A 25170-nucleotide genomic window follows, 5' to 3' on the forward strand; every position below is an offset into this window, starting at 1 on the left:
TGCCCCTTCCCTGGGCGTCAGTGTGGACACCATACCTGGCCACTGGGAGTGGCCCTCTGCCGTGGCCCCCACTACGCCACCCAGCGCATCCTCGCCCTCAGAATGTGGTCATGTCCAGCATTCAGCTCAGGGACCACCATGGTGCAGGCGTGTGGTGGCCACCACAGGGCCGGTCACTTGGGTCAGCCGCCACAATCTGCAGTCGCTGTGGGTATTTACTCAAGAAGTAACTCAGAGTGAAAATTCTCTCATTAAGTGGAAAAACAAATGTATTTTCATTATCACGAGGCGCAATAACTAATAACTGGTAACACTCAACTTCACTAATTCACAAACCATGCACGACTGAATCCTAGACTCTCAGGCTGGTCAAGCAGGAGCTGGTCTGGACTGACGTGCTAGCAGACAGCAGCCGGCAGGAAGCCTGGGAGACAGCCACGCCTCTCCTGTGCCAGGACTGGCTGTGAGAACCGCCTCTCACGTCTCCAAGGTTGTATGTAACTCCTCCAAGAGAGCCCTCCACGTGAATTTTCTGCCTCTCGTGAGGAAACAACACGGCATGCACTCTGGTTCTAGATGTGTGAGGAAGGACGGGGCCCTCAGAGCAGCCCAGCACCCACACACTGTCCGCTAGGAGGAGAAGGGGCGAACGCCGGAGCCACCCTGCAGCCACCTCGGAGTGCGGCCGCCAGGAGCCGCGTCCAGCCGGGCGGCGCCGGGTCGAGACTTCGCCCAGGGCTCCCTGCTCCTCAGGTGCAGGTCTGTAATTCGCGTGGTGTAAAGAGTAACTTGCAGGCGCTCCTGGCATCATCCACCTGCCTGTGGGTTCACCCACCACACCCACCGCATCGCCTGCTGGCAGGTCTGCTCCCGGGGAGGCCTGACCTTGAGCTCAGGCATCTGAAACCTGAAAGCGGCTTCTGGGCAGGTCTGCAAGGTCATGACTGGTGAGGTGGTGGCAGGAAGCTGTCAGTCCCTGACAGCAGTTCAGCGTTTTTATGGAGCAACAGTTTGGAAGTGTGCACACAGGGCGGGGGGTGGGGAGGGGAGTGCTTTCTGACTCGAGGCCGTCTGAGGCTGGGGTCACACCAGTTACTTGAGGAGCTTGGCCACGTTGAGGCTGGGAACCACGATATCCTTGAAAATGGGCACATAGTCGGGGCTGGCCTGGGCCGGGCCCTGCTCCAGTGTCTCGATGATGGTCTGCTTCATGTCCCGGCTGGCGTCCCCCCGCATGGCCAGCAGTGCCCCGATGTGGTCGTCCCTGGGGGCGAGGGGGCATCGGGGTGCAGCTGCAGGGGAGCCCCTCCCTCCCTCCCCCACTAGCCCGGAGGAGGGCCCAGAGACAGCACAGGATGAGAATTCAGAAACCTGTTTGTTTGGCTACCTTCTCCCTGGTACACCATGTCCAGGGACGCCCAGCACCGTGACTCGAGAGCCTCACAATGGACTCTGAAGCATGCTCTGCCCACGTCGCCATCTGCAGGCCTCAGGGTCCTCACAGAAGCCCAGAGCTGCCACACTCCCCCCACCGCGGGGGCTCCCACCTAACACCTGGGACCCTCCCCCTCCCCAGCGACTTCAGGGGAGACTCTGCTGGTACCTGATGTCTGGGTACTTGCTGACCAGAGTCGAGACCTCCAGGTAGAGCAGAGAAGGGTCCGTGAGCTTAATGACCTCTGCGACAGCGACGATGGTGTCACAGTAGCTGTCCATCTCCTCTCCAAAGCCCTGCGGGATAGCAGGGCGCTGAGCTGCACATGTACCCGGGGCGCACCCCCGCGCCCACCTCTTTCACAGCAACCCCTCAGGACTTGCTCCCCAGAGAGGGCTCAAGAAGGGGTAGGGGGGCAGCCCGAGCCCTCTGACGGATGGGGACACTAAGTGCCCAGCCCCCGCCCCCAGGCTAGGCAGGTCCCAGCAGGAAGAGGCAGCGCACTCACGGAAGCCAGCTTGCGGAAGAGGAAGCGCAGCTGCTCGGCCTCCCGCACCATGCGCTCCGCGCCGTCCTTGCGCTCCTCAGCGCTGCGGAAGGAGATGCGCTTCTGCATGACGGCCCGCAGGTACTCCTGCACCGCACGCCGGTGCGCCTCGGCGATCATCCGCTGCGGACGGGGCGCGGTCAGCCTTCCCGTCTCAGTGACACGATTTCAGTGTCTACAAACTGAGCTCTTCTGAGGCTTTCCTACAAACTCTAATTTAGCAGGGCAGCAAGTTCACCATGTTTCGCGTCTGGGAAAAGGGCAGGCGCAGCAGCCAGGTGGCCGCAGCCAGAAGCTGGCGCCGCCCGGCGCCCTGTGGTTCAGGCCTGTCCTAGAATAAAGAGCCCGCAGGGGCGCCTGCCTGCAGCCTCGCCCGACATGTTCTGGGCACAAACCCGCTGCTGAGTGCTTCCTGTGGGGGCAAGGTGGTGGGCGGCAGCTGGGCCTGCCTGACTGACACCCCTTCAGGGGCTCGCGGGCCACCCGGGGGGCACTGGGGCTGGTCTCCTCGCCCTGCCGGGCTTGCACACACCTCTGAGCGTCTCAGCTCACGGGGAGTGTGGAGCTGATGGGAGGACTGGGATCCGGCCAGGCCCCTGCTCGGCCCCTCCCACATCACACCCGTGCTCAGAGGGCTCCTCAACACTGGTCTCTGCAGACAGCACGTCTCCGGACCATTTTGGAGAAGGCCGTGGTTCTCTCCAGAGCCCACCCTCAGTGACAGACAGACCCCAGGCAGTCACCTGTGAACATGTGAGCACAAAAGTGCTGACACGACACTCATCATCAGGGCCCCGAGACACGAGAAGCCCCTTCTAGCAGGGAAGCCATGAAGCTCCTTCCCCGCACTGAACCGAGGGGGACCCCAAGGGCCCCAAACAAGACAAAGTGAGACGGCGCCCAGCCACTCAGGGACCCGGGTGAGGCCAGGCTCTCAGCAGAGCAGACAATCCCACAGAAGAGGGTGAGCCACAAGCCCAGGCTGAGCACGTTATACATCACCGTCAGATCAAAGCACGGAAGGTTCAAAAAAACAAAAGGTTGAACCAAAAACTCTACAAGCAACAAGAAATTCAAAACTGAAAGAAATGGTCCCACCTCTAACCACCAGAAGCTCCCGACACTGGACCATTAGGGACTCCCCTCGAGGTCCGGTGGTTACGACTCCTCGCACCCAGCACAGGGCCCTGGGTTAGATTCCTGGTAGGGGAACTAAGATCCCACATGCTGCAGCTAAACACAGGCGACTACCGAGTCCGCACACTCGAGAGCCCTCGAGCCGCGGTGAAGGCCCAGGGCAGCCTAAACAAACAAAAAAATAAAAACCCAAAACACCAGGTTCTCCCTGCATTACTCTGATGGCAGAGTTAGAATTTAAACTTTCAAGGAGCAAAGATGCCCCTTCCTAGGGGTCCCAGCCAGGGCAGCAAGACAAGAAGACACAAAGACACGAGGACCAGACAGGAATCTGCAGGGTGACGCTGCTCACAAATGCAACAAGCGTTTCCAAGGAGCCCTGAGGGGACCTGGAGACCCACCTCTGAGTGTCTGGGCCTGAGTTCCCTGTATCGAAGCACTCATGCTTCCGTAAAGCAGAAACAGAAACCCTGATTTTAAAGCAACAATGGCAAAAACCACCCCACGCCCTGACGATTATCCCTGAGCTTCCCCAGCGGCTGCCTGACACCTGAATGGGGATGGGGGCATCTCATGGGTCCCGGAGGGACCGGTGAGCCCTGTGCTGAGTGCTGCCCGCCTGGCCCAGAGCACAGACATGCAGCGGGCACTGCCACTCCCCGGCCTCTCGTCAGAGCCGTGGCCGGTGCCCCGCCCTCGCTCGGCCCCGCCACCACGGGGCTCTAGGCCTGCAGCTGTGCGGTGTGGCCGCGGGCAGCATGGTGGACGCCCCATCGCCTTCACGCCCTCCACCTTCAGACACCAGTGTCTCCAACCTGCTTGGGGCACAAAACCACCCCTGAATTCTCACCCTGAGAACTAATGACACCAGATTCTACAGGAGATGCCTGGGGTCTGAGACCACATGGGGCCCCATGCTCTTACCTTTCTATATGGCTTCTTAATTTTGGCAAAATCATTGAAATAGTCTTCCACAGTGACACAGATGATGTCTACAGCGTTTGACCCTAACAGCCACTTCTTTGTCATCAGTTCATTGAGATGTTGCTGGAAGCAGAAACCACAGAAAACATCCTCGTGCCGGCCCGTCATGGGGAGCGGGGAGGGGGGAGCCAGGGGTCCACCTTTGCACGCCTGCCTGAGGCTGTGATCATGACCGCCACACTCGTGCAGAAACTGCACACACACACTACCCACACGAGACTGACACTACACCTGATGGAGGTATCTGTGCATGAATGTTTCACCTGAACTGACTACATCTATTTATCGTATGCATGCTCTGTAACTTATGCACTCAATTCTGATGAACATTTAAAATGTCTCATTTTTCAATTACAAAGAAGGCTGCAGTGAATCTGTACGTTTCTGCAGGTGAAATTCCCAAAACCAGAACTGCTCAAAAGGTAGCAAACTACAACCCTCATGACTGCTGCCTCCAACACATACCAACTGGCCCCCAAACCGCACCAATTCACAGTGCTGCAAAGAATACAAGAGTCTCTTTTTTTCCTCAAGCCCTATCACTGTGTGGTAGAAATGTTCTTAATCCATGCCATCCCGTAAGCAACACAAACACCGCTTTAATCTACTTTTCTTAGAAGATTGGTAAGACTGGGCATTCTGTCTCCTACTCAGGACATAAGATTACTCCCTTTCCTGTGAAATATTACTCATGTCCTTTGTCTGTTTCTCTACTGTCTTTTTAAACAGTTCGTTTGTTTTCTAACCATTTTTGAGACAGACATGAAATATCCCGCCCATAACCCCAGGAGCTCCTCCCTGCAGGACCCAAAACATCATGCCTCTGCTTTTCAGCATATCCTCGTTCCTGCCATCCCTGAATAACGTGAGCCATTTCCCTGTTTCAAGGAAACTCACGTGCTCGTCACACTCCATGCCTCTGAGGTGACCTGCCTGGGCCTCACTCCTGACTGTGTGCTGTGCTCGACTCAGTCCAGAACTTGCCAGTGAACACCACCAGCTCCCACCCCAAAACTGACGGGACACTTCCTGGAAGCGTGTCTATGCGAAACCATGTCGGGAGGGCCCAGCGCAGGGTGGGGGAGAGGGCGCCCACCTCCAGGTCCAGGAAGACTTCCTCCAGCAGGCTGCCGCAGCCCTCTTTAGCAATGGCATCCAAAACCCCATCCATGCTCGGCTGGCTCAGAGACACGCCTTCTTCCGCCTCGTGCTTCAGATACTTCCTTTTTAAACTGACTATGGACTCTCTGCAGCAGACAGACAGGGTGCCGTGAGGCGCCCGCCTGCCCACTACCGCCCGCCTGCCCGCCCGCCGGCCTGCCCCGCGGCTCACTTGAAGGTCTGGCAGTTGTTGACTACAGCGACCATGTACTGCACGTAGCAGTGCGGGTGCTGCCGGTCCCGGAGATGCTCGTCCCTGTACAGCTGCGCCTCCTCCTTGTACCTGCGGAACCGGGTGGTCAGCACGGCCCGGCCGGCACCATGCCCAACAGACGGGCCCACCACTGGCACCTCAGCGGGGACTCAGACTGAAAGATTGCGAGGCGGGGGGGTGACCTATGCCAAGAGCAGCTCATCAATTAAAACAGTATTATAAATTTCATATCGGGCCTTGAAATATGACTCCATATTCTGATTATACAAATATTCTGAAACATTTGTAACTGGGAAAGTATTATTTTATCTGACATGTAACTCGTGTAGAAACTCATACAGTAGTGTTGGGAATATGATCAAATGTTAGATAAAACATCCTTTTCTGAAACTTTCCCCGAAGAAGTCAAAGTAAAAATACATAAGACTTTAAGATGTCAGGAGCAGAAACTGAAATGGCCGCACACTTCACTTCTGAACGTTTTCTGGAGATTCTCAGACAGACACAGTAGCAGAAGAACACAGCACACCTGCGTATCTGTGTATGTTTTCAGAGGATCTTTAGGAAGGAGCAAACTCAGAACTGGTGACTAAAGGGGAGTAATTAAGCATTAACTCCACTGTTCTGCCCAAAGCATGGCTCAGTTAACCATACAGCTGAGGCTGACGAGGAGAATGTCAGCTTCACAGAAGAATCCCAACAAGACGCCCTGCTCAAGGCACGACTCTCACGGGTGGAGGCCGACGGGGACTCTGTGCAGGGCTGGGCCGTCGGCACCTGAGCCACCGGGGCAGGAGTGTGGAGAACGCCTGCTGCGTTCCAGCCCAGCAGTGAGGAGACACAGAAGGGCCTCAGCCTTTAGTCAGTGTCTGGTCCAGGGCAGACGGCAGGCTGAGGCCCGGTGGGAGAGCCCTGGGCGCTGGACAGGAGGGCCAGGGGCCTGGGGGCAGGCCGTCCACGGACCCGGCCTGGATATACAACTGTGTGAGCAGGGACGTCCAACACCAGTGGGGACCCGGAACGCAGCGCGGTGCCGCGGGGGCCAGCAGCCACTCGTGGCTGTCGTGTGCACGTCAACGGCACTGAGGTCAGGGCAGGCAAGCATGTGAGCCATGCTACAGGGTCTGGCGTCCACAGTCAAGCACGGCTGACCCCTGAACAATGTGGGTTTGAACCTCACAGGTTCATGGCCACGTGCATTTTTTCAGTCACCATGCCCGCTGCCCAATGGGAGCCGAGGCTGGCTGAAGCTGCGGACTCGGGACAACAGGCAGGACAGCCGCTTGGGAGGTGCTCTGTGGACCTGCAGCTGCAGCTGCCCTCCAGGGCCCGGATCTTGCTCCGAGTCAACCGTACTTCAGCACAACCGGGGGAGAGGGTGGCTTTAAATGGAGCTCTGCCGCTGGACGATGGGCAAAGAGGCTCTCGTGTCGCTCTGCTTCTGTCTGTGTCTGAAAGCCTCCGTCACGAACAGTTCAGAGGTGAGGTACTGGTCTTTGAGTACCTTCCTTCCTTCTGAGGGAAGGTGGCCTCCCCAGCCCCCCAGGAAATCGGACACCAGGAAGGCAGTCTGGAGGAGGCCCCCACTCCACCCTGGCAGGAGCTCCAGCCCCCCTCCCCCCACTCAGGCCCCCCTCGCACCTGGGACCCCAGGGGTGCACCCGCACAAAAGGCAGATAGTAAGACAGGGTGTGAGTTCTAAACAGCAGAAGCAGCTGACTATGATGAGTCCAGCCTTAAATTCTTTTTAATACTAGCCAGACTAAGATCAACACAGTTTAGCTTTTCATTAAAAAAAAGAAAATACACTTTATAATTAGCACACTGGTAAGAATACATACCTACTTAAGAAAGAATTCATTTGCTGAAGACACAAAACTAGTACCTTTGTTTTCAAATCTTCACTTATCTGAGCAGCAACTTGAAGGTTCTGCTCGAACATCTAAAAATCGAAGAACTTATGAACTTTGATATAAAGTCACGAAGATACAAGTTTCCCATATCAGTCCCCCAGAAGTTAATTGGTAGTTAGGACAATTGAAATTCAGAGAAAAAAATGAAGCCACTTGAAAAATAACAAAGTTAATTCAACAAACACACAAAACTTTCTCAGCAGGCTGAAAAAAAAAAAACCCCAGTGAACCATTTCCTCATCACCTACAGACAGGCTGGCCTCCCCCAGGGGAAACACACGTTCTCACGGGAGATGGGGGCTGGGGTAGTCACATGGGGACCGGTCCCGGCATGCGGGTTCCTTAGAAGAACTGGGAGAATACACCCTGAAGCTGGGAGAATACACCCTGGAGCGGGGGTGCCAGATGAGGACAGGTGGGGAAGGACCAGAAGGCAGAGCCTGCCCCCGTCATCACAGGACATCAGTCTCCAAATAAGGAGAGGGTGGGCCCAACACGCCCGGGACCAGCTCCGTGTTTCAGCAGGAGAGTGTGTGAACATGGCCAGCAACTTCTGAAAGGAGACTGGACAGGCCAGGAGGAGGCAGGCAAGCACACTCGAGGACACAGCAGGCGTCAAAAACCAGACTGCCCATAAGAGCGCATGATTACCCTGAAAACCCACAGGACTCCCCCAAAGTACATCGCATTAGACTCGCCTAGGCAGTGTTTATGAAGACGAGCCTTGGCCAGCTACCTCAGGAAGTAAGCGCCAGACACATAAAGTAATTACTGGGTTGGCCACAACATTCATTGTTTTTTCCGTAAGACAGTTCTAGTAGCACTTAGTTGTCTTTAGTTTCATTCAAACAATTCTGTTAGACTGTATCCAGACAGCTTCATATCAGCATGCGTTTTTCAAAAATTGGCGAATTTTTGTGAAGCCATTTTAACATTGAAAATGGAAGAAAAAAGTAATTTTTTGGCATATTATGTTTTACTACTTCAAAAGAAGTAAAAACGCAACTGAAAGGCAGAAAGATTAACGCAGATGTATGGCAAAGGTGCTGTGACTGACCAAACGGGAAGCGGTTTGCAAAGCTTCGTGCTGGAGATGTCTCGCTCCACAGTGGGCCAGACCAGCTGAAGTTAACAGCAATCGTATCGAGACATTAATTGTGAACAGTCAATGTTCTACCACATGGGAGACAACCAACATACTCAAAATATCCAAATCAAGTGCTGAAAATCATTTGCACCAGACTGGTTATGCTCATCTCTTTGATGTTTGGGTGCCATGTAATTTAAATGAAAAAAAAACCTTCATAACTATATATCCACATACTAATTAACAAAAATGTTTCACTGTTAAAACAAATTGTGACAGATGGTGAAAAGTGGATCCTATACAATAATATGCAACAGATGAGATCCTGTGGCAAGCGAAATGAACCACCACCAACCATACCAAAGGCCAGTCTTCATCCAAAGAAGGCAATGTTGTGTATATGGTGGGACTGAAAGGGAGTCTTCTATTATGAGCTCCTTCTGGAAACCAAACAATTCCAGCAAGTACTGCTCCCAATTAGACCAACTGAAAGCAGCACTCGATGAAAAGCGTCTGGAATTAGTCAACAGAAAATGCATAATCTTCCATCAGCACAACATAAACCCGCATGTTTCTCTGATGACCAGGAAAAAGCGTTACAGCCTAGATGGGAAGTTCTGATTCATCTGCTGTGTTCACCAGACAACGCACCTTCAGACTGCCATTTATCTCAGTATGTATAAAATTCTTTTAGTGGAAACAATTTCAGTTCTCTGGAAGACTATAAAAGGAACTGGAACAGCTCTTTGCTCAAAAAGACAAAAACTTTTGGGAAGATGGGATTATGAAGTTGCCTGGATACACGGCAGAAGGCAGTAGAACAGTGAATTTGTTGATTAATAAAGTTCTTGGTGAAAATGAAAAATGTGTCTTTTATTTAAAAGTTGAAGCACTTTTTGGCCAACCCAATAGATTCTGGTTTGAAATAAAAAACCCCTAGGAACACAGAAGATGTAAGGTTTTGCGACCATGGGCAAAACTACTTGGCAAGCCTGACCCCTGGCTCTCCAGCTCTGGAGAGAAAAAGGCTCTCCCTGAGGTCAGCGTGCAACTATGTATGTGTGAAGCCCCTCAAGGCCCCACGAAGGGTGGGGGCTGTTTGTGTGTGTGTGTGTGCTGTGTGTGTGTGTGTGTGTGTGTGAGAGGCCCCTAGAGGCCCCACGGGGGGTTGGAGGGGTGTGTGTGTGTGTGTGTGTGTGTGAGGCCCCTAGAAGCCCCATGGTGGGTGGAGGTGGAGGGTGTGTATGTGCGTGTGAGAGGCCCTGCGGCCACGCACCTGGAACACGATGGCGGGCAACGTCGTCTGATAGTAGCCGTCCTGGTCGGCCTCGGGCTCCGTCTCCTTCATCCAGTCCTTCTTGTCCGTCTCCAGGGCCTTCCGCAACCAGGCGATGATGTTGGACTGAGCCGCAGGGAGGACAGAGCCAGCCATGGAGTCAGCCTGCCCGCGGCCCCTCTCCCTGGGCCCCGAGGGCTTGGGAGGCGCCGCGACCCGCCCGCCTGCCTGCCCCTCCAGCTCCCGGCTCAGTGCTGGAGGCGGGCAGGCCCCCTGCACATCCAGGCGGCTGGTCTCAGCCCAGGGAACAGGCAGGTCCATCCTCCAGTGGAGCAGGTTCCGACCAGTCCAGAAGGGGCCGCCTTCCCTCCACCCCGGCTCCGTGTGGGACCAACCATGACTCACGGTCAGAGTGGACATGTAGGTGTCCAGCAGCGCAGAGACCACGTCTGCAGAGAGCAAAGGCTCCAGGAGGGCCACATCCACCTCGGGGGCCAGCTCTGCGTTCCCCATCATTTCCACGCTGCAGCAAAGGGGGGCAAACAGACAGACTGACCACCAGGGAGGCAGGAGAGACAGACAGACAGACGGACTACCAGGGAGGCAGGAGAGACAGACAGACAGACTGACCACCAGGGAGGCAGGAGGATGAGATAGACAGACTGACTACCACGAAGGCAGGAGAGACAGACATACAGATGGACTACCAGGGAGGCGGGAGAGACAGAGAGACAGACAGACTGACTACCAGAAAGGCGGGAGAGACAGACAGACGAACTGACCACCAGGAAGGCGGGAGGACCAGATAGACAGACTGCAGACTGACTACCAGGGAGGCGGAACGACCAGACAGACAGACTGACTGAGTACCAGGGAGGCAGGAGGATGAGACAGACTGATCACCAGGGAGGCGTGAACCCCTCGGCAGGGCTGCTCCTGGGCCGGGGCTCGCTCAGCTACAGGACTGGAGTGAGGCAGCCCCCTCCTGCCGCCCCATCTGCCCAGAGGCTGGAGGGGAGGTCCATCTGCCCCTCATGGCACCCTGGGGACGCGGAGGGCCAAGCAGGCAGGAGGCCCCAGGAGCCGGGGAACAAGCCCTGGGTCTAGACGCGAGGCGCGGGTACTAGCCCTGACGCTCCTGCGAGAGGACGGGGCCCAGAGTGGGCACCACCTGACGTGTGCACCCGGCCCGCGGGGCCCAGGAGGCCAGAATGCGGAGCGGCGGACTGAGTCTGGGAAAGAGCTTTCACAAAAAAACATGAAAGCGAGGTACGAGGCTGGGTTCCCAGAAGGCCTGGGCTGACTGCTCCGATGACTCCTTAAACACGGGTCCAGAGTGACAACCCTAGGTATTAACAGCATCCAACACCTGTAAGGAACCCCAGGTCTTCCTACGTGAAAAAGTGCATCATGACACTCTGCAAACACCCAAAGACCATTTACAGTCTAGACTATTTCTGCCCCAAGAACCTTAATCCTGCACGAACATGTTTCTAGTGTGGAAACAGCCCAATGTTTCCCTTGAGAAAGTCCAACACAGCAGAACATGATGAGCCAGGAGGCTGTCAAGAAACCGCCACTGACAAGACAGTGCTGACCACGTGGTGCGCGAGAGACAGATGAAGCCTAAACCACGCAGCCACGCAAGTGCACGCTCCACAGTCTGGGGGCTCGAGCACGGCGGGGGCCCAGACCCCAGACTCAAGTCCGGCTCCCCACCGGCCGGCCGACTGACCCTGGGCACAGTTCCCCCAGGCCTCAGGGTGAAGGGGACGGTGAGAGGCCTTCCGCGGGGGTGACCCACGGGGCCTGTGCACTGGGGATGGCTGTGGTAGGCGGCCGGCACACAGGAAGCTCGGAGGCCCCAGCCCCGCCCAGCCGCTGCAAGTACGTCGGCCACAACCAACAGACGTTTTCTTTCTCTTCACGTTTTCCTGTACTGAAACGTACACACGTACACGTTCTTTACTCTAAGTGGTTACCAAACAACAAACAAAACACAAACCAAAGAAATCCCCAAACCAGGCTTCCATGGTGGTTAAGAATCTCCCTCGCAATGTAGGGGACACTGGTTCAACCCCTGATCTGGGAAGATGCCACATGCCGTGGAACAACTAAGTCTGCACGCCACAGCTGCTGAAGCCCGCACCCCTAGACTGCGTGCTCCACAAGAGCAGGAGCCCCCACGGTGAGAAGCCTGCGCACCAGACTCAAGAGGAGCCCCACCCGCTGCACCTGCAGAAAGCGCATACACAACAAAGACCCAGCACAGTCAAATAAGCAAATAAACAAAAGCAATTAAAATGTAATTTAAAAGTCACTAAACTTTAATAAAATTAAAATTTATCAATTAAAAAAATACTTAAAAAAATCCTCAAACCTTACTACTAAAACAAGAGGTTCAATTTCTACACATTAGCAACAAGACAGGCTAGGATAAACTGTGCTTCCCTCTCACTGCTGCTGCTGCTGCTGCTGCTGCTGCTGCTAAGTCACTTCAGTCGTGTCCGACTCTGTGCGACCCCATAGACGGCAGCCCACCAGGCTCCCCCGTCCCTGGGATTCTCCAGGCAAGAACACTGGAGTGGGTTGCCGTTTCCTCCTCCAATGCATGAAAGTGAAAAGTGAAAGTGAAGGCGTTCAATCGTGTCCGACTCTTAGCAACCCCACGGACCGTGGCCCACCAGGCTCCTGCATCCATGGGATTTTCCAGGCAAGAGTACTGGAGTGGGGTGCCATGGCCTTCTCTGTCCCTCTCACTAGCTAACCTTAAAGACTTTGAGAACACCCTACCACCGCCTTGTTCTTCAAGTCCAATCTCAAAATGATGCTGGCACACAGTGGCTCACGGCCCCTTCACAGAGTGACAAAACCTCAAGGCTGAAGATCAAAAGGGTGGCTGATTCTCTGCGAACGCAGGGGAGAAGAAACCAGACTCGGGTTGTCGGAAGCCCGCGAGAGCAATTGGGGCCCCTTCAGCAGCCATGCGACTGTGCAGGTCATGGAGCCTCTGGGTTAGACGGCCAACACCTCCTGCTCCTGGGGTCACTGTGGGACACAAACAATGTTGAGCTGTTCCCCACTGTCCAGGCGCAGGAGCCCCTCAAGCACAGGAGCCTTTGCACGACCCAATCCCGGGTCACAGGCAGCCCAGGAAGGAGACGCGTCCACCAGAGGCAATGCCTGCGGGTGCCAGGTGCCCGCCCTGGGTCGAGGACCTAGCAGCTGTGCAGACTGCCAGCAGCCTACGGAACAGGAGATGTCAGGTGTGAAGGGGGCATTACCTGGTGTAAGTGTTCAAAACCCAGGTCAGCAGGCTGACGATCTCGTTTGCTTCCAGGTCCTCCGCTGCGAGGTCCTGCATGCGCGCGCTCAGGGCCTGGTGGTAGGTGCGCAGCAGGCTCCGGAAGATCTCGTAGTGCGGAGGGAAGCACTGCGCCAGCAGGTTCTTGGCCACGATGAGGTCATCCAGCACGTACTTCCGTATGATCTCCAGGTGGCGCACGAGCCACATCCTGTCCGACTCCCTGGTGTCTGCCTGCGTGCCCTCGATCCTGGTGGTCACTGTTCTGTCCAGGATGGTGAACATCTTCTCCTTCCAGTTCTTGGGTCTCCCGGGAGGCACGAAACCAGTTTGCTTTTTCCGGTCAAGTATGCGCCGGTCAATCTTCTCTTCCCTTTCGATGATCCTGACGACGGAGACGAGCAAGGTGGGGTCGCGGCGCACGGTGACCAGTGACCTCTGCAGCACCATCCACAGCTGCTTGGCCAACTCGTCGGACAGCCCCTGCGTGCTCCCGAAGTAGCTGTGGATGAGCGTCATGTCACGCGTGTTCCCGCTGTCCATGCGGTACTGCTCGTACATCAGCCCGTCCCGGGAGCACTCCAGGTCCATCAGCTTCCGGTGGGCCTGCAGCAGCTCCCCGTGCTCTATGAGGTCCTGCGTCTCCCTCACAATCTCGGGCACTGGGGGGAAGGCAAAGACGGCACCGTGAAACACCAAGGTGGAGCAGCTTGGGGTGCCAGGATGGCGGCAGGCAAGGGCAGCCAGGAACCCGCCCCCACTGGACAACCAGCACATGCACAGGACTTGGGTGAGGGGCCACACACTGCGGGGCTGTGGAGGCCACTGAAGGCTCACACCTTCCAGGGAAAGGCATGAACGGTATTTCAGCTCTCAGCACAGTACACACGTAGAAACTGACTGCAAATGACCAGGAGAGGCACAGGCTCAGAAAGACCTGAGAAGACTTTAAGTTTACATGCCAGCCTGGTCCTCAAAAGAGACGCAGCCTAAGACGTGGAAACAGCAAAAATGATAATAAAATCAGCATACCCTGGCAAAGAGGAACATCTGACTCCAGAGCTACGTGTTAATTAGATTCAAATGTCCACTACTCAACAGCAGCACAAGGCAAACAAGGATGGGAGGAGAGAAGAGAGATTCAAAGAAAAAAAAAAACAGAAACCATCCCTGAGAAGGACTAGACAGTGGACAAGACAAGGACTCTAAGATGAGCGCTTCAACATGCTCAAAGAACCACAGGCAAACATGGACAAAAGTGTAACTGAATGGAAAATTTACTTCAGATTCTCAAAACAGATTTGAGTGAGCAGAAGAATGAATCAGCAAACTTGAAGACAGGACAAAGAAAATTATCAATCATGAGGCTAAAAAGGAAAAAAAACTAGAGAAGAGAGGACAGAGCCTCAAGGGCTTGTGTTTCTCCACTGGGCTGACCGAGGGCACATGTGGGAGCCGAGGCGGCGGCAAGGGCGGGCACACCTGCCTCCCAGGGGCCGCGAGCGCCCACCAGCTGAAGGTCTGCAGTGACCCTGCATCAGGCAAGCATATTGGCACCACTTTCCCAACATCACTTGCTCACTTCATGTCTCTGTGTCACATTTTATTCTTTTATTACCTTAAAACATCTCACATTTACAGGACATTCCATCTGAGAGCAGAACACACTCTCCTCTCACAGCACACAGAACGCTCTCTGAGATAGGTCACGTGTGCTGGCGAAGCCCCTGCATTCACGCCCACTCTCTGTGACCCTATGGCCCGTAGCCCACCAGGGTCCTCCGTCCATGGTATTCTCCAGGCAAGAACACTGGAGTGGGTTGCCATGCCCTCCTCCAGGGCATCTTCCCGACCCAGGGTCCAACCCACGCCTCTGAAGTCTTCTGCACTGGTAGGCGGGCTCTTCACCACCCGTGCCACCTACGCGAGTCAAGCCCTGGTAAACCTGAGAAAACGAAATAGTACCAAGTATCTTTCCTGACCAGAAGGTTAAGGATTAGAAATAAATTACAGAAAAAAACGCAAAAAACATAAACACGTGGTGGCTAAACACCATGTTTCTAAATAACTAAGAATCACTGAGGAAACTGAAAAGTACACAGAAACAAATAATGATAAAGACTCAACAGCCCAAACCAGAGGGACGCAGCAAAAGCAGTTCTAAGAGGGAAGCCTGCAGTGATTCAACCCCACCTCGAGAATCAAGAGAAGGCTTAAACAAACAACCTAACCTCACACCTAAAGCAACTGGAGAAAGAATAAACAAAACCCAAAGTTACCAGAGAAAAGAAATTATAAAAATCAAAATAGTAAATGAAGAAAATAATAGCAAAACGCAATGAAACTAAAAGCTAGTTCTTTGAGAAGACAAAATTGATAAACCTTTAGCCAGGCTCATCAAGGAAAAAAGGGAAAGGATTCAAATAAAAGAATTAGAAATGAAAATGGAGAAATTATTAATACAACTGACGCTGCAGAAATACAAAGATCATGAGAGACTACTCTCACCAACTATATGTCAATAAAACGCACAATCTAGAAATGAACAAACTCTTAGAAAGTGTAACCTTCTAAGACTGAGCCAAGAAGAAGTAGATAATATAAACAGACCTGTCACAAGCGATGAAATTGAAACTATAAGTAAAAATCTTTCAACAAACAGAACTCCAGAACCAGATAGCCTCTCAGGCAAATTCTACCAAACATTTAGAGAAGAGCTAACACTCATCCTTCTCAAACCCTTCCAAAAAATTGCAGAGGGAGGAACACTTTCAAATTCATTCTATGAAGCCATCATCACCCTGATACCAAAACCAAAGTTTAACAAAAAAAATTACAGACCAATATCACTGATAAACATAGATGCAAAAATCCTCAACAAAATACTAGCTATCAGAATCCCACAATGCACTAGAAGCATCATACACCATGACCAAGTTGGAGTTATCTCCGGGATGCAAAGATTCTTCAATATATGCAAATCAATTAATGTCATGTGCCATATTAACAAATTAAAGAACAAAATTCGTATGATCCTCTCAATAGATGCAGAAGAAGGTTCTGACAAAATTCAAAACCCATTTAAGATAAAAACTCTCCAGAAGGCGGGCAAAGAGGGAACCTACCTCAACACAGTAAACGCACATCCAACAAGCCCACAGCAACCATCGTTCTCAAAGGTGGAAAAACTGGAAGCATCTCCTCTAGGAACAAGACAAGGGTGCCCACTCTCACCACTATTATTCAACACAATTTTTGAAGTCCTAGCCAGGGCAACCAGAGAAGAAAAAGAAATAAAAAGAATCCAAATTGGAAAATAAGATGTAAAACCATCACTGTCTGCAGATGACATAATACTACTATATTCACAGTATCCTAAATCCTAAAGATGCCATCAGTTAGAACTAATCAATGAATTTGGTAAAGTTGCAGTATACAAAAGAAATAAACAGAAATCTCTTGAATTATTAAGGAAACAATCCCATTTTTCATTTTATCCAAAGAACAAAATACACACGAATAAATCAATCCAACGAGACAAAAAAAAGAAATGCAACAAGGCAAAGTGGCTGTCTGAGGAGGCCTTACAAATAGCTGAGATACTAAGAGAAGTAAAAGGCAAAGGAGAAAAGGAAAGATACACCCAATGGAATGCAGAGTTCCAAAGAAGAACCAGGAGACAGAAGAAAGCCTTAAGTGAACAATGCAAAAAAAAAATAGAAGAAAACAACAGAATGGGATTTAGTGATCTCTTCAAGAAAACGAGATACCAAGGGAACACTTCATGCAAAGATGGGCACTATAAAGGAGAGAAACAGTAAGCACCTACAGAAGCAAACAGGATTAAGATGTGGCAAGAATACAAAGAACTGTACAAAAAAGATCTTAATGACCTGATAACAATGATGGTGTGGTCACTCACCTAGAGCCCAGACATCCTGGAATGCGAAGTCAAATGGGCCTTAGGAAGCATCGCTACAAACAATGCTAGTGGAGGTGATGGAATTCCAGCTGAGCTACTGCAAATCCTAAAAGATGATGCTGTTAAAGTGCTGCCCTCCATATGCCAACAAATTTGGAAAACTCAGCAGTGGCCACAGGACTGGAAAAGGTCAGTTTTCATTCCAATTCTAAAGGGCAATGCCAAAGAATGTTCAAAATACCAAATAATTGCACTCATTTCACATGCTAGTAAAATAATGCTCAAAATCCTTCAAGCTAGGCTTCAGTAGTAAGTAAACCAAGAACTTCCAGATGTTCAAGCTGGATTTAGAAAAGGCAGAGGAACCAGAGATCAAATTGCCAACATCTGTTGGATCACTGAAAATTCAAGATAGTTCCAGAAAAACATCTACTTCTGCTTTATTGACTACGCCAAAGCCTTTGACTGTGTGGATCACAACAAACGGTAGAAAATTCTGAAAGAGACAGGAATACCAGATCACCTGACCTGCCTCCTGAGAAATCTGTATGCAGGTCAGGAAGCAACAGTTAGAACTGGACGTGGAACAACAGACTGGTTCCAAATTGGGAAAGGAGTATGTCAAGGCTGTATATTGTCACCCTGCTTATTTAACTTATATGCAGAGTACATCATGCAAAATGTCAGACTGGATGAAGCGCAAGCTGGAATCAAGATTGCCGAGAGAAATATCAATAACCTCAGATGCGCAGATGACACCACACTTATGGCAGAAAGCAAAAAAGAACTAAAGACCCTCTTGATGAAAGTTAAAGAGGAGAGTAGAAAAAGTTGGCTTAAAACTCAACATTCAAAAAACAGAGATCTTGGCATCTGGTCCCATCAACTTCATGGCAAATGGGGAAACAATGAAAATAGTGACAGACTTTATTTTCTTGGGCTCCAAAATCACTGCAGATGGTGACTGTAGCCATGAAATTAAAAGACACTTGCTCCTTGGAAGAAAAGCTATGACCAACCTAGACAACATATTAAAAAGCAGAGATGTTACTTTGCCAACAAAGGTCCGTCTAGTCAAGGCTATGGTTTTTCCAGTGGTCATGTATGGATGTGACAGTTGGACCATAAACAAAGCTTTTTTTCCTGGGCATCAATGAATTGATGCTTTTGAACTGTGGTTTTGGAGAAGACTCTCAAGAATCCCTTAGAATGCAAGGAGATCAAAGCAGTCAAACCAAAAGGAAATCAGTCCTGAGTATTCATTGGAAGGACTGATGCTAAAGCTGAAACTCCAATACTTTGGCCACCTGATGCAAAGAACTAACTCACTGGAAAAGACCTTGATGCTGGAAAAGAGTGAAGGCAGGAGGAGATGAGAATGACAGAGGATGAGATGGTTGGATGGCATCATTGACCGGATGGACATGAGTTTGAGTAAACTCCGGGAATTGGTGATGGACAGGGAGGCCTGGAGTGCTGCAATTCATGGGGTCTCAAAGAGTCAGACGCGACTGAAGTGAACCGAAAGGAAAGAAAGCTAAACCTAAAGCTATCAAAATAAATGAAATAAGACTAGAGCAGAGATAAACAGAAAATTGAAACACAAAACAGAAAAATCAAGAAAACCAAAGGTAGTTCTTTGAAAAGATTAACAACTGACAAACCCTACCCAGATGAACTAAGGGAAAAAGAAGACTCAGGTACTAAACAGTTAAAGCGAGGACACTACTGCCAACTCTGCAGGAAAAGAGTTAGAGAGAGCACTGTGAGCAAACGCAACCCAGCGGGGTAACCAGATGAAGTGCACGTCCCAAGAAACACAAAACCTAAACCAGCAAGAAACAGAAAGTCTAAATAACCAGTAAGCGGCTTGGAGGAGGGGCCATGGGGAGTATCATTAACAGCTGCAGACTTTCAAGTTCTTCTTTCAGTTTTACTGAGACATAATTCACACACAACTCTGTGCAGAGTTCCAGTTTTCAAGGTGAAGACAGTCCCTGAGATGGACTGTGATGATGCCTTCACAATGATATGAAAGTACCTCATCTACAACTGTTCACTTAAACGTGATCAAGACGATAGACTTTATACTGTGCATATTTTATAGTTTTTAAGAGTGGAAAAGAAGAACAAACAGGCTTTGTTCATAATACTACAGAATTACAGGCAATGATCAAAATCTGAAGGGAGACAAACAAGCACAACATTTTCTCGGTAAAAACACGCTCCTAACAAAAACGACGTCTACATCACAGCCTCGCTTTTCATCAAAAGAACATTATTTTCAACCTCTATGGATGAACTGGTAGTTTTTTGATCACTTGGGTTATGTGGATCCAAATGCCATGTGGATGAAAAGCTAACTTTTTAGTCTTCTGGTGTTCATTTTACAAAACCAGAAGAAAATGACAGTCAACAAGAAATTATAAGATGGAAATCAACTAAGAAGGCTCTAAACGTCATGAAGGAGATCCTGGTCAGATTCCAGGCTGCCAAAGGTCACCAGGAGGGACTGCTGCCAGAGGCCAGCACAGCAGGCGGTGCTGGGCCACTCACGGGGGCAGAGCAGGGCCCCAGTTGTCAGGCCCAGGGTGACGAGAACGCACAGAGGGACGGCTGAGTACTCAACAACACTGCCACCAGACATACGCACCCAGAGGAACAGGGCCACTCGTGCCGTGGTTCACAGCGGTGGGCGGAGGGGAAGAACCACACCAGGTTACACGCAGGCGCCAAGCAGCATGAACACTCGGAGACCAGACACCACAGGAGGGACGGGAAGGGGCCAGACCACCCTGAGGCTTCTGGCTGGGATGCTGATAGCTGTGACAAAGATGCGGGGGGAGGGGACTCGGACGGAGGGACTCGGGGAGGGACGAGCTCCCGGGGGCAGAGCACGAGGAAGCTGGCTGGACACAACAGAGCCCCTGCCCTGGTGACGGCTGACACGGGGCCCAACCGGGCTACGGAGCGCTCTTCTTCATGCCAACAGGTACTGGGACAGGATTCTGAAAGGGTTACTTCTGTCCTTGCCACCCTGATCGGCCCCAAGGATTCCTGCAGGCCCGACCTCCATCGGGGCTGGGTCTAGGGCGTGCCCACCCTCAGCCTCCGGCTTGTGCACAGGCCTCCTGTCTGGGAGCTGCTGCTCAGGGATCTCTCCCGCGCCTGGCAGGGTCCTGCGTGCCACACGGCGGCAGAGGGAGAGCGCGCATCTCTCCCCATGCACACGTGTTCAGCTCTCCATCTGTCCCTCGGTCCCCACAGACTCAGAACCACACTCTACCAGCCCTCATCTACTCAGCAGACCACCCATCCACGTTCAAACAAGACCCTAACCGTGCAGGCCGAACCACACCTCTTACCCACTCTAGGGGGCCCACAAAACATGTCGCCCCCGGAAAGCTGAAACCCCCCGCAACACAAGCAGGCCGAGGACACACGTCCGCCGGCAGCTACCTGAGAAGATGTTCTTCAGGTTCTCCACGGCGGCAGCGAGCTGGCTGTGTCGCACGACCGCGTCCTTCACATCCTTGAGGCTCTCGATGGTGTTGATGCTCTGCCTCCAGTCCTTGCTGACATCCGCCAGGGACTGCTGGATGTCCTTGACGTCATTTAGCGCGTTATGGAGCTGGCTCAGGCCCGTGCGCACGCCGTCCAACTGTGACTGGATTGCAGCCTAGGGAAGACACCAGGGGTGAGCAGAGCCAGGCCGGACCTGGAGGCTCAGAGAGTAGAAGAGAGGCGCTTCGGTAACAGAGACAGTCAATAAGCAGAACAGTAATGCTTTCAAGCTTTGTTGAGAAAACCTCCCAACATTCTTCATGCAGCCCTTGGCCTGAAAATGCTAGACTCCACTGTGGGAATGCCCTGGGTCCCATGGCCCCCCTTAAATGGTCTCCTAGGACTCTGCACACCATCTCGCAGGCATCCTCAGCTTCCTAACAGGCCTGATCTCAATGGAGAAACAGTCAGGACTTGTCATTAACTTAAGTGGAGAGGGCGTTCCTGCCACTCAGCCAGAACCAGACTCCGCCCTAGGATGGCGGGCCCCAGACACAGAGCTGGCCCATCTGACGTTCAGACTCACTCTGAGAGCCCATGGAAGTGCCGCCCAGGGAGCCGCACAGTCAGTCAGAACGGAGAGAGCATGAAGGAGCAGCAGCAGGTGCATGGGAATAGGAAGGGAACGACAGGCCAGCACAATGGAAGTCAGGAACACCTTTCACCCATAAATCCTAAGTAGCACTTAAAAATAACTAATGATTTCAAAAGACCACACAACTGTTAGTTAATCCATGAGTTTCCAAAAGAGATTAAAATTCTGGATAAAAATGCAGCAGGTCTAAACTATTTTTTAAATTGATATGAAACTGTTTCAAGTTAGTCCAACAGGTCTTTGGCTGCTTTGCTGTTGCAAATGAATGACCCACATCCTGTCTCGTCAAACCTGCCATAACCTGGGCACCAATGTTTTCAACTGGACAGACAACTTCACTACCGTATCAGTGCAAGAATTCAGTTCAGTTCAGTTCAGTCGCTCAGTCGTGTCCGACTCTGCGACCCCATGAATCGCAGCACGCCAGGCCTCCCTGACCATCACCAACCCCCGGAGTTCACCCAAACCCATGTCCATCGAGTCGGTGACGCCATCCAACCACCTTATCCTCTGTCGTCCCCTTCTCCTCCTGCCCTCAATCTTTCCCAGCATTAGAGTCTTTTCCAATGAGTCAGTTCTTCGCATCAGGTGGCCAAAGGATTGGAGTTTCAGCTTCAACAACAGTCCTTCCAATGAACACCCAGGACTGATCTCCTTTAGAATGGACTGGTTGGACCTCCTTGCAGTCCAAGGGACTCTCAAGAGTCTTCTCCAACACCTCAGTTCAAAAGCATCAATTCATCAGTGCTCAGCTTTCTTCACAGTCCAACTCTCACATCCATACATGACTACTGGAAAAACCACAGCCTTGACTAGAGAGACCTTTGTTGACAAAGTAATATCTCTGCTTTTTAACATGCTATCTAGGTTGGTCATAATTTTTCTTCCAAGGAGTAAGAGTCTTTTAATTTCATGGCTGCAGTCACCATTTGCAGTGATTGTGGAGCCCAGAAAAATAAAGTCAGCCACTGTTTCCCCATCTATTTCCCATGAAGTGATGGGACTGGACGCCATGATCTTAGTTTTCTGAATGTTGAGCTTTAAGCCAACTTTTTCACTCTCCTTTTTCATTTTCATCAAGAAGCTCTTTAGTTCTTCACTTTCTGCCATAAGGGTGGTGTCATCTGCATATCCGAGGTTATTGATATTTCTCCCGGAAATCTTGATTCCAGCTTGTGCTTCATCCAGCCCAGTGTTTCTCATGATGTACTCTGCATATAAGTTAAATAAGCAGGGTAACACTATACAGCCTTGATGTACTCCTTTTCCTATTTGGAACCAGTCTGCTGTTCCATGTCCATGCGAGAATTAATCTTCCTCAAACGCACTCTCTTAAATCCTCAAGACTGTTGTGCTGCCAGTCAGCAGGCCGTGGTCTTAACATTTTTATAACTATACCAGGCATGCATTGTTTTAATAAAATCCAATTTCTCCATGAGAATTAAGTTGAAAGCCAATCCAAATCATAAAAGACTGACTTTCTTTCTTGCCTCACTTTCACACACACTAATAAATGTGTAGCGCTCTCTTCCTTCCTGCCCACAAGTCCAACAAAATGCCTGGTACACAGTCAGCGTACTACAGTGTGTGCTAAAAGAACCCAAACAAAATGCTCTCTGGACACACTCGGTGGAAGAGCATTTGCTAAAGAAGAAAAACCGTTATTCTGCTAGTGTTTTTTAAAAAGGTAAATGGACACTTCGGGATGCTTAAAGGGGTTGTTCCTTTGGTGTTTTCAATATCCCCGTCTAGTTTGTCAATCTACTAACTGGCAATATATTATTGGAAAAAATGTGCTAAATCAAGGTAATGTCCATGTCTGCCTTCTTCCACATCCTCATAATGTCCAATTTGGCAAAACTGTAACTTTGTTAAATGAACCTGAACCTCAAGATAAAAGGCCTTGTCCTGCTGGGGAGTGCAGCAGGCGCTGGTGGCTACTGTGACCTCGTACCTTTAATCTGGCCTCCACAGAAGCCTTCTTCCGGGCCTCTCTTCTGCGATACTGCTCCACTTTGTCCAGCTGGTCAGGGCGCTGCAGCATTCCAGCAACCCTCTGGACCGCTGTTGCGACAGCCTCCCGGTCAGTCTCCTTCATGGTTACAAAGCAGGGAGGATCTCTTCACCTGTCATACTAGAGGCATCCCGTGTCCACAGCTAGCCGGGGAACAGGGAGGGGGGATGTGTTACAAAGGTAGAAATGTTAGTGACAAAACTTATCCCCTCCACCAACAGTCAGCAGTCCACGGCAGAGCTATAAGAGCATCTGAGATCATCAACCCAGTAAACTGAAATCAGAACTAGGATTATGAACTCCTCGATAAGAAATACAAACTTTCAGAAGTCAATTTTACCGTAAAGTGGAGCAGGGGCAATTACAGGCACAAGATATTAGCACATAGAGGAAGCCAGATTACTCACACCAGACGTCCGTCTCCAGGGCACTTCTCTCCCCTAGACAGGTCCCCTTTTCCCATTTCCAGAGCCTTTACACCGGCCTGAACTCCCTGGAGGGGCGGCTGTGCCAGGAAGCCCCGGTGAAGATGCGGAGGCACAGGGCCAGTACACACCTCACCATCCCCGCCAAAGTTTCAGCACCCACCCTACGATTCCCCTCAAAAATCACTACCTGTAGAGTCTCAGATCCCACGTCTTACTATTTAACAGCCTTAGTAAACAGGTGAGCGGGCAAACGACGCTCTCCTCAGGACAGCGCACTCCTGCCTCTGTGCCGGCTCCACCAACATCCGACCCGGGGAGCTCGGGAGCGTCCGGCAAAGAAGAGAGCGGACATCTGCCGTTAGCCGCCCGTTTATACGCATGTTTTCCGTGCACCAATCCAGGACGCTCCCCATTCCCTCCGCAAACGCTCTCGGAGCAATACCCAAGTCCCCGCAGACCCTGAGGGGCGGGACCCGAGTGCCTCTGGCGCCCTCACGGTCCTGGGCTGGCGCGCCGTGTCTCCTCGCCCCACTTCCGGGCCCTGGGCTGCGCCGGGGCCGAGGCGCCAGGGGTGGCCGCGGGTCTCCAGGCCGCCGCCCGCGCGCTCAAGTCCGCACCGGCTCCCTCCTCCTGGCCTGGCGCGGCGTTGGCCCCGTCACGGACGCTAGCCTCTCGACGGGACTCAGAAGCCCCCGGGGCCCCCCCGGCCGCCTGCACCGCCACCTGGCCGCGCCTGCATGAGTCGGGGAAAGGGACGGCGGGCGGGGACCGCGACCGCCGCCCAGGCGCCACAGCTCGCCGCAGCCTCACCTCGCGGGTCGCAGCCGCCGCCTCCGCCGCCCGGAAGTGAGCGCTCCGCTGGCACTTCCGCCTCCGGCCCCGAGACTGGGAGGGCGGGGCCTGGCGGCTCGGACGTGGGGCGCGGGGCGCGCGGGCTCAGTGACTGTGAAGGCCGGCTGCAGATGGGGCCACGGCACCTAGAGCGGGGCTGCGGCGCGCACACACGTAAACACACACACAGACACTGCACACACATAGACAGACACATAAACACACAACAGACACCCCAGACACATATCACATATCGACATGCCACACACTCCACACACAAATGCCGACACCGCACCACATGCACACACCACACACACACACAGACTTCCATACCCACACGTACACCATAGACACCACACACGCTTGAGTACACAGACCCAGGTCAGTATCTGTGTGCAAACGCCTGGGCCACAGAGGCAGGGGCAGGAAAGAGGAGGTGTGTGAGCCCCCTACCTGTGGCCATGCCAACCAGAACCTACAGTCAGCTGATAGCAGATCACTCTCCAAGGGCCAGGACTTAAGGGCCTGACTGGCTCTGAGGGCTGATCCCTCTGTTATTTCATCTGTCCCTAATAATTTGTGAAAATATAGCGCCATGCTGGGTCAGGAATATCCCCTGGAGAAAGAAATGGCAACCCACTCCAGTATTCTTGCCTGGAGAATCCCCATGGGCAGAGGAGCCTGGCGGGCTACAGTCCATGGGGTCGCAAAGAGTCGGACCGACTGAGTGACTGAACACTAGAGGAATGAAGAATGTA

The 25170-nt window shown here is 52.1% G+C and overlaps 1 protein-coding gene across 3 annotated transcripts; it reads right to left on the bottom strand.

Moving 5' to 3' along the window:
- Nucleotides 1-251: 251 nt before the first annotated feature.
- EXOC3 (exocyst complex component 3) lies at nt 252-24485 on the bottom strand. Of its 3 annotated transcripts, none has more exons than XM_070357799.1 (13): nt 24392-24485; nt 23094-23296; nt 20440-20659; nt 13039-13720; nt 10160-10277; nt 9755-9880; nt 7320-7420; nt 5437-5547; nt 5200-5350; nt 4044-4166; nt 1944-2105; nt 1604-1731; nt 252-1264 (listed from the first exon to the last, which is right to left on the bottom strand). In XM_070357799.1, the coding sequence occupies exons 2-13, from the start codon at nt 23235-23237 to the stop codon at nt 1093-1095; spliced, it is 2238 nt and encodes a 745-aa protein (XP_070213900.1). In that variant the 5' UTR covers nt 23238-23296; nt 24392-24485; the 3' UTR covers nt 252-1092. The 3 variants fall into 3 exon arrangements, with proteins under 3 accessions (XP_070213900.1, XP_070213901.1, XP_005894707.1); XM_070357800.1 differs by lacking the exon at nt 24392-24485 and adding an exon at nt 23797-24385; XM_005894645.3 differs by lacking the exon at nt 24392-24485 and adding an exon at nt 23769-24385.
- Nucleotides 24486-25170: the final 685 nt, after the last annotated feature.

The sequence above is a fragment of the Bos mutus genome, chromosome 20, assembly GCF_027580195.1.
Source record: "Bos mutus isolate GX-2022 chromosome 20, NWIPB_WYAK_1.1, whole genome shotgun sequence".
Lineage (NCBI taxonomy): Eukaryota > Metazoa > Chordata > Mammalia > Artiodactyla > Bovidae > Bos > Bos mutus.

What these genes read in the sequence shown, in the direction of transcription:
- EXOC3 (XM_070357799.1), bottom strand. Translation starts at nt 23,237, where the DNA reads ATGAAGGAGACTGACCGGGAGGCTGTCGCAACAGCGGTCCAGAGGGTT. An exon ending in CCTGAAGAACATCTTCTCAG is followed by an intron (nt 13,721 to 20,439) that starts GTAGCTGCCGGC and finishes CCTTCCCCCCAG; the next exon opens with TGCCCGAGATTGTGAGGGAG. An exon ending in TCTTCCGCAAGCTGGCTTCC is followed by an intron (nt 1,732 to 1,943) that starts GTGAGTGCGCTG and finishes GCTATCCCGCAG; the next exon opens with GGCTTTGGAGAGGAGATGGA.